This window comes from Candoia aspera, chromosome 1 (assembly GCF_035149785.1).
Source record: "Candoia aspera isolate rCanAsp1 chromosome 1, rCanAsp1.hap2, whole genome shotgun sequence".
Taxonomy (NCBI): Eukaryota; Metazoa; Chordata; class Lepidosauria; order Squamata; family Boidae; genus Candoia; species Candoia aspera.
In genome coordinates this window covers 152,638,197-152,650,949 of record NC_086153.1, presented here as the reverse complement: position 1 = coordinate 152,650,949, position 12,753 = coordinate 152,638,197, and the positions used below count along the sequence as shown (strand labels likewise).

The window sequence follows — 12,753 nt, the reverse complement described above, 5'->3', positions numbered from 1 at the left end:
TTCATCTACACAGGGTAACTTGCTGAAATGCACCCAGTCCTGGATCACTTGAGGCAGCGTCCATTTTCACTAGTGAATGCAACACTTATGCTAATAAATCATTTACCTAAAACTTACAAATTACTGTAGAACATATTTGGGGGTAACTGCATAAATGGTAAACTAGATAGATCATGGCAATCATCCCATTTGGCAAATGAATGTCACTTCAGTTTCTAAGTAACCAAGTTCTAATCTGATGTCCTTGTCTTTATTTTATCCCATTACTACATGGATCCGATAGCTAAACTTTATTCACTTTTCAGATTCTTTCTTCTGCTTTATTTATGCTGTAATCATAAGGACTGGTGATCAATAATAAAAATTTCTCTGCATATATTGTATCACTAATAATGGTATACCATTTTACTAGTTTTTGTGCAATAAACCAACAATTTTATATACACTTCTATAATGCTAAAAAATGCATGGATAGCCAAGAAAACAAGCAAATGCATCATCAAACGAGTTCTCACTTGAGGCACAAATGACCAGGCTGAAATTATGATACTTCAGACATATTATGCAAAGACCTAGCTCTCTGGAGAAGTATATAATGCTGGGAAAGGTGAAAGAGGAAAAGAGGATGACCAGAGGCAAGGTGGATGGACTCAGTTACAGCGGTGATGGGTGCAGCGTTGGAAGACCTAAAGGACCAGGTGGGAACAGAACCTCCTGGAGGAAATCTATCAATGTGGTCAATAAGTGTCAACAGTGACTTGATGGCACATAATCAGTCTATAATTCTAAAAAAGTTACTATTATTAGTAGTAATTACTGCAGTAATTACTCATCATAGAAGTAGTTAATGTCCATAGGCTATCTAGAAGATACACAAAAAGTTGGAAGGCAGGTAGGGCGTGGTGTTATCAAATCTCAGATAAGATCATTAAATGCCTATCAACTACTACTGTAGTCCTAAATGGATTAAGTTGAAGGAAAAGTTTCCTTTTTCAATGCATTTGGAGAAGTGCATGCATGATTTGGAGAGGGGCAGGCATGGCCTTCTCCAAAGCATCGCAAGAAGGCAGTGTGCAGTTTGGAGAAGTGCATGTGCAGCCTCAGGAAGAAGGCCTGGTGTGGCCAGCAGCTGCCTCACATAGGGCCAGGCTGGGCATCCCTCATCAGCAGCAGGAGGAGGAAGACGGCAAAGGTCAACTGGGGATGGCAGGGCCTGCAGAGCACAGGGCGGCAGGGGCGGCTGGGGCTTTGCGCTGTGCTGCTGGGGTGGCTGGCACAGGGGCGGCAGCAGCCAGCTGAGACTGATGAAGAGTGCGAGCCTCTACTTCAGCCCTGGCACCACTGGGGCCAAGGAGTGCTGCTGTGCAGGGCAGCCAGAAGGGCAGAGATGGGGCAGGAGATAGGCGGGTGGGGGGAGTTGAAGCACCCCTGCAGTTGTAAACACAGGCAGTCTGCCAAGCACCTGAATTTTGATCACATGATCATGCTGCAACAGCCATAATATCAGGGACCAGGCATAAGTGCCATTCGTTCAGCACCACTGTAACTTCAAGTGGTTGCTGAACAAATGGTCATTAAGCGAGGACTACCAGTATTTATTACCATCTCAACCTACAGCTACCTCTAGATATCTTTGCTAATATGCAGCTGTGCCAACTTGGAGGTACTAGCACCATGGAAAAATTGCATTACCTGCTTATCAGCAAAAGGCACTGTTTGCTCATCGTTTATTATGGCATGAATACTGAATTAATTTATATTAATTACATACATCATACTATATCAAAGGAAGTACCACCCAGCCCTACCTGAAAAAAGGCTAACCACAAACCAAAGCAAACTACCCTGTCAGCAATGTATATTCTGTAACAAAATCCAATCTGAAACCATGTACAGTTCTACAATTTTCCTCTGCATAGAAAATACAGACAGGCTAATATGCAGATTAGAATGAAATTATATCTGTTTTTGTACTACTGAGACTTTTTATTGATTTTTCACCAAAATGCAAGTGAAAATACCTACTCTGGATTAAATTATGAGGACATGTGTATTTTAGAAAAAAATAAAATACAATACAAATTTTCCTGTTTTTTACAAATTCAAACTGATGTGAATATAAAATGGAATAGATTAATAAATGAACATGTATGGTATGTTAGGGGCCCTGAGGCAAACTTTTCTAGCTGCCATTATCAAGGACCAGTATAACTCATATACCAGAAGTTTATGCTGTATCTTGGCCAATAATTCAAGTGATATTCTTAGGACAGAAAGATTTTGAGTTTGAAATATTTAAGATGGCAACATTTTCACCTCAACAATGTATCTGGGGAGTGTCCTTTGGCAGTAATTCTCTCAAGTGTTAGTGTGCCATCTGCAAGGTGGAAGTAACATTGAGCAAAGGTTTATTATTATTATAACGGTTAGTTTGCAATTCTTCAGCAAAGGATTGTTACCTTCCCGTGGTGCTGGAGCTTGAGCACCTCAGTGATGCCATGAGCTAAACCGTGAAGGGACACCCAAGACGGGAAGGTCATGACAGAGAGGTCAGACTAAATGCGATCCCTGGGGAAGGTAATGGCAACCCACCCCAGTATTCTTGCCGTGAAAACTAAATGGATCAGTACAACCAGTGATATGTCGGTATACCATCGGAAGATGAGACCCCCAGGTCAGAAGATGGTCAAAATGCTACTGGGGAGGAACAGAGGATGAGTTCAACTAGCCTTAGACGTGATGGTGCAGCTAGCTCAAAGCCGAAAGGACGGCTAGCGGCCGACGGTGCTGGTGGTGAATGGTGAATCCGATGTTCTAAGGATCAACACGCCATTGGAACCTGGAATGTAAGATCTATGAGCCAGGGCAAATTGGATGTGGTTATTGGTGAGATGTCCAGATTAAAGATAGACATTTTGGGTGTCAGTGAACTGAAATGGACTGGAATGGGCCACTTCACATCAAATGACCACCAGATCTACTACTGTGGACAAGAGGACCACAGAAGAAATGGAGTAGCCTTCATAATTAATAGTAAAGTGGCTAAAGCAGTGCTTGGATACAACCCAAAAAACGACAGAATGATCTCAATTCGAATTCAGGGCAAGCCATCTAATATCACAGTGATCCAAATATATGCCCCAACCACAGATGCTGAAGAAGCTGAAGGAGATCGGTTCTATGAGGATCTGCAGCACCTACTGGACAATACGCCTAAAAGAGACATTATTTTCATAACAGGAGACTGGAATGCTAAGGTGGGCAATCAGTTGACACCTGGAATTACAGGTAAGCATGGCCTGGGAGAACAAAACGAAGCAGGACATAGGCTGATAGAATTTTGCCAAGACAACTCACTCTGCATAACAAACACTCTCTTCCAACAACCTAAGAGACGGCTTTATGCATGGACTTCACCAGATGGACAACACCGAAATCAGATTGATTACATCCTTTGCAGCCAAAGGTGGCGGACATCTATACAGTTGGTAAAAACAAGACCCAGAGCTGACTGTAGTTCAGATCACGAACTTCTTCTTGCACAATTTAGGATCAGACTAAAGAGATTAGGGAAGACCCACAGATCAGCTAAATATGAGCTCACTAATATTCCTAAGGAATATGCAGTGGAGGTGAAGAATAGATTTAAGGGACTGGACTTAGTAGATAGGGTCCCAGAAGAACTATGGACAGAAGTTCGCAACATTGTTCAGGAGGCGGCAACAAAATATATCCCAAAGAAAGAGAAAACCAAGAAGGCAAAATGGCTGTCTGCTGAGACACTAGAAGTAGCCCAAGAAAGAAGGAAAGCAAAAGGCAACAGTGATAGGGGGAGATATGCCCAATTAAATGCAAAATTCCAGAGGTTAGCCAGAAGAGATAAGGAATTATTTTTAAACAAGCAATGCGTGGAAGTGGAAGAAGACAATAGAATAGGAAGGACAAGAGACTTCTTCCAGAAAATTAGAAACATCGGAGGTAAATTCCAGGCCAAAATGGGTATGATCAAAAACAAAGATGGTAAGGACCTAACAGAAGCAGAAGAGGTCAAGAAAAGGTGGCAAGAATATACGGAATACCTGTATAGGAAGGATAACAGTATTGGGCATAGCTTTGATGGTGTGGTCAGTGAGCTAGAGCCAGACATTCTGAAGAGTGAGGTTGAATGGGCCTTAAGAAGCATTTCTAACAACAAGGCAGCAGGAGACGACGGTATTCCAGCTGAATTGTTCAAAATCTTGCAAGATGATGCTGTCAAGGTAATACATGCTATATGCCAGCAAATTTGGAAAACATAGGAATGGCCATCAGATTGGAAAAAATCAACTTATATCCCCATACCAAAAAAGGGAATCACTAAAGAATGTCCAAACTATCGAACAGTGTCACTTATTTCACATGCCAGTGAGGTAGTGCTCAAGATCCTGCAAGGTAGACTTCAGCAATTCATGGAGCGAGAATTGCCAGATGTACAAACTGGGTTTAGAAAAGGCAGAGGAACTAGGGATCAAATTGCCAATATCCGATTGATAATGGAAAAAGCCAGGGAGTTTCAGAAAAACATCTATTTCTGTTTTATTGACTATTCTAAAGCCTTTGACTGTGTGGACCATAACAAATTGTGGCAAGTTCTTAGTGGTATGGGGATACCAACTCATCTTGTATGCCTCCTGAAGAACCTGTATAACGACCAAGTAGCAACAGTAAGAACAGACCACGGAACAACGGACTGGTTTAAGATTGGGAAAGGAGTATGGCAGGGCTGTATACTCTCACCCTACCTATTCAACTTGTACGCAGAACACATCGTGTGACATGCTGGGCTTGAGGAATCCAAGGCTGGAGTTAAAATCACTGGAAGAAACATTAACAATCTCAGATATGCAGATGATACCACTTTGATGGCTGAAAGCAAAGAGGAACTGAGGAGCCCTGAAGGTGAAAGAAGAAAGTGCAAAAGCTGGCTTGCAGCTAAACCTCAAAAAAACAAACATTATGGCAACCAGCTTGATTGATAACTGGCAAATAGAGGGAGAAGACATAAAGGCAGTGAAAGACTTTGTATTTCTAGGTGCAAAGATTACTGCAGATGCTGACTGCAGTCAGGAAATCAGAAGACATTTAATCCTTGGGAGAAGAGCAATGACCAATCTCGATAAAATAGTTAAGAGCAGAGACATCACACTGACAACAAAGGTCCGCATAGTTAAAGCAATGGTGTTCCCCGTAGTAACGTATGGCTGCGAGAGCTGGACCATAAGGAAGGCTGAGAAAAGGAAGATCGATGCTTTGGAACTGTGGTGTTGGAGGAAAATTCTGAGAGTGCCTTGGACTGCAAGAAGATCAAACCAGTCCATCCTCCAGGAAATAAAGCCAGACTGCTCACTTGAGGGAATGATATTAAAGGCAAAACTGAAATACTTTGTCACGTAATGAGAAGACAGGACACCCTGGAGAAGATGCTGATGCTAGGGAGAGTGGAGGGCAAAAGGAAGAGGGGCCGACCAAGGGCAAGATGGATGGAGGACATTCTAGAGGTGATGGACTCGTCCCTGGGGGAGCTGGGGGTGTTGACGACCGACAGGAAGCTCTGGCGTGGGCTGGTCCATGAAGTCACGAAGAGTCGGAAGCGACTAAACGAATAAACAACAACAAAAACAAAACAAGTTTGCATTTAATTTATGTATTAAAATAAATAGTATGACTATGTTTCAAGTACTAATGCGCCCACTGGGGAAACAAAAACTTCTGTGAGTTAGTTATTGAAGTCTATAGCTGCTTATCGTGAACACAGCCTCATTATGAAACATTTTTAGAAATTGAGTCATAGATGTTCCTGGGTGACCAGTTATAAATAAAATGTAATCTATACTGCCATGTTCCTGTCGTGAGTACTGGGTCACAACCGTTTTTGCATCAGCAAAGAGCTGCAAGCAGAATCATCTTCTAGCAGATTATTATAGCAACGTATCACTTCACGTATAAGTATGAGGAGTACAGTCAATAATGCAGTTTCTCTCAGGACAAGCCGTTCATGCATTGTCATGCTCCTTGACATGCTCCTCGTGGTCCTCTATCCAGAGACCCAAGCATTTTCTCACAGCCCAAATGTACCTTCTCCGTGGCCTCTATTTCTCATTTCCTCTCCACAAGAAGTGCACCACAGCATTCAAACGTTAAATTCTCTTGAAATAAATATGCTATGATGCAATCTTATTCTGTACTTTATGATTTGAAAGGATTTCCAATCTGACTCTGGGACCGATACAAGGCCGCCTATACAGTGATCCAAACGCTGTCTCCTCTCAGATAAAATTACCAACATCTTCAGATCACCTTTGCAGCCTTCTTCCAAATGAGGTGGACATGGGTGGCTTCTAAGGAGGGATGCCTTTCAGCAGATAAACCCTGGAGGGAGAATGCCTTGCCCCAAAGAGTCTTGCCTGTGCTTACACTGTCCTCTTTGCACTGTTAGATACAGAACTTTTTAATTTTTCCAGTCTTTTTAATCTCCAATATTTGACAGCCAAGTCTGGGCTTTTTAGATTTTTCCACTGCATTATCTTGTCACTGCTTGGTATTTTTTAAAACTCTTCTCCATTGTTTTATTGCATCATATTTAGTGGCTTTAACCTCAAACCATAACTAGCCTTAAGAGCTTCAAGCACTGGGCAGGACAGAAAGTTCAGATCCCTGGCATGGCACTCAGGAAAGAGGAGATTAAAAACATCCACACTGACAAATCTCTGATGCCCACCAAACTCCCTACCCTAGGATTTTGTTTTGTTTTTCTAGATTCTTGTAACTAAAAGGAAAGGAAATGCAATAATCAGCCAGAAGAACAATTTGCAGTCCCAGTGATGCCTCTGGGCCCCAGATGGTCCTTAGAAGATTTTTCAGAAAATAAAATGGTGGTAGCTGCAGCCCAGGGTTTTGTTTGCCCTCTGGTCTTGGGGCATTTTTTGACAGGAATCAGTTTTGTGAGAATGCCCATCCTGTCTCTGAAAATTCCTACATATGCATCAGCAACCTTGTTTATTGACTTGGGGGGGAGGGGGATATAGGTAATGCAAATAGTCCAGGGGTAGATTTCAGCAACAGAATGATCAATTAAATGAACAGGGTTAAATTAATTCATTTGCCCTTTCCACTTCAAAATTTACTTACAAAATACTGAAAGATACTTGTAAAACAAAATAGAGTAAAAGTGACCATTATTTATTCTAACCCAGTTGGGAAAACCTCTTGTGCTGTTTCATTCAAACTCTTTTGTCTCTATGAATAGCCTTATTAACTACAGAATTCAAAGTTGTACACAAGGTTTTCCTGGCTCCCCTCTCTTCCCCTTGAGTCAGGACACATTTTAAAAAACAGCATTGAGGCCTTGGGGGTACTTGTCCCATTTAGTATTAAGATATCTCCAACCAACCAACAACACTGCGGAAGAGAGTCACAATGTCTTTTAAAAAAAGGAGAGGAAAGAGAGAAAGTACAAAATTGTGCAATTTGCATAAAAAACAATTCTGCCTCAGACTCTGCAGACAGATATATAAATTATTCATGCAGCTAAGATTTTTGCCCCCCTAAGACACATCTTCCTATGACTGATGATAATTAAATCTTTTTAATCTAAAAGTTCTGACTTAATATATTATGGCTAAAATGTCACATAGTCTTAGGGAATTGCTCTTCACACAGAGGCATTTCTTTCCCACTCTTCTTTCCTATAGTTCAGTGTTTCTCAACCTTGGCAACTTAAGATCGAGGACTGCAACTCCCAGAACTCCCCAGCCAGAATGGCTGCCTGGGGAATGCTGGGAGTTGCAATCCACGTATCTTAAAGTTGCCAAGGTTGAGAAACACTGATCTATAGATCCTCACCCTGATAATCCAGAGGAAGTGCCAATCCTCTATGCTCAAGCTTGGAGATGTGGATCTACAGAGGGAACAAGACTCACTTTGTCCTGTATTTTCTCTCTTTGAATTTGGACTGGGTGATATGCAAAAAAGATGGAATACATTCTGTATGTGTGTGAATTTGCCACTCATTTTAAATAAGGGTCACTACTGTGTGTTTTCAAATGAAGATAGTACACTTTGATTGATGGTAGTATTACAGAATATTTTACACAATACTAGCAAAAATCACATACATAACATGCATTTAATTCTGTCCCTTACTATCTGAAATCTGTTGCCTGAGGCAGTTTCCCATATCTGCTCATTATCTGTGGTCTCTAAACTGCTGCAGGAAGCCTTTCAGTGATAGCCATGCACCATGCTTTGCTTCATTCATATTGCTCTTATCACTGTTTCCTATTGCAGAACTTGATAGCAATAGCAGCCTTCTTTCATTTTTACCTATACTTTCATCCAAATGGAAATAGTGGTACCAATTCCAGTATGGTTCTCTGAATACAGGAGAGGATCCAATGGGAGGAGATGGGTGGGGATAAATTTAATTAAAAAATAAAATAAAATAAATATTCAAGGGTTTTCAAAATGAAAGCATTATAACATTGGCATTCTCCTAGCTCTACCACCATTTTGATGGTTCTCGAGAGCTCCAATATCCTCATTAAGACTGCAAATGCTGGACGTTTGAGAGTCTCCCAGGAGACTGTAAGTAGATAGGAAGTAGCTCCATTCATCCTACATGCCTTGTATCCGACAGATCTGCTCCCAGATGCCCCATATTGAAAATATATTTTCTACTGATTTGTTCAGTTTTAGGAACATGCTGTTTGGCCCAAAATCAGTTCCTCACACTCTAACTGATCTGTTTCAGGCTATGAAATGTGGATTTTGTGTTAGTTATGCCTTAGTTGTAGGACAGTAGCAGACAACATGTATTATTCATTTTATTAGCTTAGATTCATTTATTAAAGATTTAAATTGCCACGATCTTACAATTCTCAGTGGCTAGGGTATTAGAAGAATCCAATTACTTTTAAGGCCTTTATACAAAAAGTATGCATAAGCTTTCACAAAAGTTGCATAGAAATATAAAGCTTGAGCTCACTACGATGTTCTTGTATCAGAAGGTATATTTATGAGTAAGAGCCCTGAGAGTTACAATGATCTTGGCCAAAATTATATATAGCTGTCATGGCACACAATCTATTACTTTCTGTTTTCAATGGCTTTTTCATTTATAGTTGGATTTAAAAAAAATATATATCTGGAGACAAAAAGATGGAAAGACTTGGTGTACTCTTTGTAAATACATTAGCACTGCATAATGCCGCTGTTTCCAAATAAAAAAATGACTTCAAACCATCTCCTTTGTGTTCTCTTCACATATGTTCACTCACTCATTGTGTCTTGTCTGTGTGTAATATACAATCCTATAAAAAGTTATTGGCACTAAAGTACATTCCTGGGTGTCTTTTCGCACAAAACAAATATTGTCCATGTATTTTGGTATTTCCTTGTTTTGAGCAGAAAGCTGCATCAGAAGGCTCAGAAAGTGCAAAACCCAGTGCATGGCTTGGTTTCTCATCGGTACACACTGCTGTTCTTGAAGATCAAATTCCTCTTACATCCATCAGTGCTGATAATGAAAATGTGCTATTTTTTAGAAAAAGCCAATACAACAATCCTCAAAGTGTTTTGTAAAATATAACCACTGTATACGAAAGTTATGCTTGCTTACTTTGGACAAAAGTAGATTACATATGTTAAGAACCCCGACTCGAGGAATAACTGGAGAAAGGCATCATGACCATGTTGTTCTTCTTTAATAAAAGGGAATCGGACTGACCTGACAGATTACTTTTGAAACGTATAGTTAGCCCCATACACTTTGTGTGCCTTTTATTTAATGTTTCTGCCATTCACCATTTCAACATATTATACAATGGATCCCTTATAGCCAGTCTGAATATTCTTGGGCCGCACCAAAACAGAACTAAGGAAAATTACAGTCCCAAGAACTTACACCATGAGAACACCTAAATTACACTCCAGCGAGGGGGAATCCTCAACCCCAAGAAGAGTTGCAATTAATTTTATCCCTAGGTGAATCAGTCCACTGAGCACATACACCTACAGACGAACAAAACATCATCTGAAGAACGGAGCTGTTTTTCCAGGTATGTTCTTTCGGCTTACTTAGGGGTGACCTGTTAGAAGGAAAAAACACCTTTAACGTTTTCTGTAATAGCAAGATACAGCACTCAGAGCACCGCACTTCAGCCTTCTCTATTAATACGTACTTTCACTGATCAGTCTGACTTCCCCAACAGAATCACAGTTAATCAAATCATCTTGTCACTTACTTATTTCTGAGTCTGTTCACACATTGCCCACCGATAAAAAGCTTGAGGTTGAAATAGCTATGGAAAAAAACACGGTAACTGAAGCTCTCTGATGCCAAGCTTCTTGTGTGACACATGGTGAGGAAAAATAGACCTGTGTGAAGCCTGGGGCAAAACTGTACCTCAATCATTGATTGGCCAAGAAATCATATATCCACACAAATACGCTATTATGACAATATTGCACTTAGGACAGTCTATCTCCTTCCTAAGCATCATGTTGATATATCCATTTTTATCCTACCAACCTTGCACCAGTCTGTCCAAAAAATTCATCTCTGCGTATAAAGGCTTACGCCCACACTATGTGAAATGAATATTTTATCTCCTGATGTTTTATTTTTATGTCAACAAAGCTTCAAGAGATCTGCATTTTACCACTGACATTTGTGGAAGTTTACCACTGCTATGACTGTGGTCACCCCAGAAGCTGCTAACAGTCCACATATTAAATCTAAACAAAACAGGCATCTTTCAATATGAAGTTCTTACAGCAATTTAAGTCAGGTACAGAAGAATTTTAAACCCTTTCATCCGTGTCACTCCTCCGATCTAAATCAACCCCCTGGGTTTTTCTGTGGTTATATTTAAATAAAACAAAAACTGCGAGTAGGGCATTCTTAGCTTGCTATGTTTAAGCTCTAGTCCTTCAATTGATCAAAAAAGCCATTAAGAGTTTAACAAACAAAGCAAATGGCTGCTCTTGGACTCACAAGGGTCATAAATTTATGTAGAATTTCACTCTGTTGCTTCAATACCTAAATTTTAAATCCGGAAATGATAGCTACCCTAACAACACTTAAATCCGTCAGTCAATGAAGTTGCATTCCTTTTTGGAAAAAAAAATTACGTTGTTTTTGTTAACACAAGATGTAAAATTGGTTTATGTTCTATAAGGGGGCAAAAACAAGAGCACTTTGCTAACCAGAAATTTGCTTATCCCCTCTTAGTGTACTCCCAAGAAACCATCACAGAAGATTTACATAAAATGTCCTGTTTCTTTTTTCTATCGTTTGCCAATAACTGGAAAGCAAGGGCTGGAATTACTGCAGATTCTTCCTGTAAGGCTTTTTTGCAACTAATCTTTCAGTAGCTGTCAACACTGATTGTAAATAAGTATCTAATTTCTAAACAAGTCTTTCAAGCAGCTTCATTTTGCCAAACACAGCCTTTAAAGATACACTCCAGCAAATATTTCTAAATCCATCAACTAAAGCGAAAAATCCTTATTTGACCTTAACACATTAGTGTTTTACATCTCTATGATCCAGCAAGTACCCATTTCAACAATTGCATGTGATACCATTCTTTCAAGATACTTGCATTTTTCTAAACCAACAGGAAATACAACACCCTAGCAAGCACAAGATTATAATTGCAGATTTTCATCAGCAGTCCCATCCTTCCTCAATATATGCCATCTTGCAAACTTGTTCCTGCAGTTCACAAAATATTGCGAAATCCCCCCTCACCCCATTTTTCTTTAACTTGTGGTATAATTTCTCCAACTTAGCCCTCTCTAGATACGCTGGAATATACTCCCACGATCCCAATGGCAATGCTTGCTGGCAGGGATAAGGGGTTGCATTTCAGCATATTTGGGCAGGCTGGGCGAGTGTGCACAGCTTAATCCAAACTGCTGACAATCAGAACTCAGTGGTCCTCTGAAAATATATTCCAACAAGGTGAAAATAATAAAACTCACTCAGTGAGGTCTCACACCGACCAACAATTACATCAGCCTGGTGTTTCTCAATCATACCAACAAAGGGATCTCATTAGAAAGAAAAATGAAGAGCTAATTCAAGTACTTGAGAATATTTTTACCTTATTTTGATCTGTCCAGTATAAGAAAAATCCTTGTGGGTCTGTTCTGAGAAAAACTGATGTCACACCAGTAGAATCCTGCACAAAAAGAAAGGATACAGAATTAACGCATGATATAATCTGGAACAGAAAATATTTAGCTGTAACATATGCTACATAGAAGTATAACCTGGAGGGAAGTATTTGTAAACTGCTGTATTTCGTTGTGTGCTCAAATCCTTCTTACTTTATAGGAATTCACATAAATCATTTGAACAGACTAGGTAAATATGAAGGTGCCAATTAAGTATACTAGCATACTTTTGTAGCTCTATCTACCCCCTCCCCACCCCCAAATGCATTTCTGAAGATAAATCTGTCAGCACCCATTTGAAATCCTTCTTTAAATGCCACTAATTCCAAATGAATGCATTACAGTTACAGTAATTAACCCCACACAGACAGACAGACACTATGAGTAAGTTTATGGAGTATTTTGAAGCCTTCCCAATTTACAGAATTGTTGAATGAGACCATCTGACAATTGTGCTCTATCACAACACTCGGGAAGCCAATCACACTTCAAAGCTAAGCATTCAGAACTTGGCTTCCCTCTTTGGAGGACAGC

The 12,753-nt window shown here is 40.1% G+C and overlaps 1 protein-coding gene across 1 annotated transcript in view; it reads right to left on the bottom strand.

The window, feature by feature from the left end:
- The window catches only part of PLCB1 (phospholipase C beta 1), a 496,305-nt gene that overhangs the window by 454,841 nt on the left and 28,711 nt on the right, over positions 1-12,753 (bottom strand). Inside the window, exon 2 of the mRNA XM_063316122.1 lies at positions 12,147-12,224. Within this exon, the coding sequence (XP_063172192.1) occupies positions 12,147-12,224 (78 nt within the window). The remainder of the gene's footprint in view (positions 1-12,146; positions 12,225-12,753) is intronic.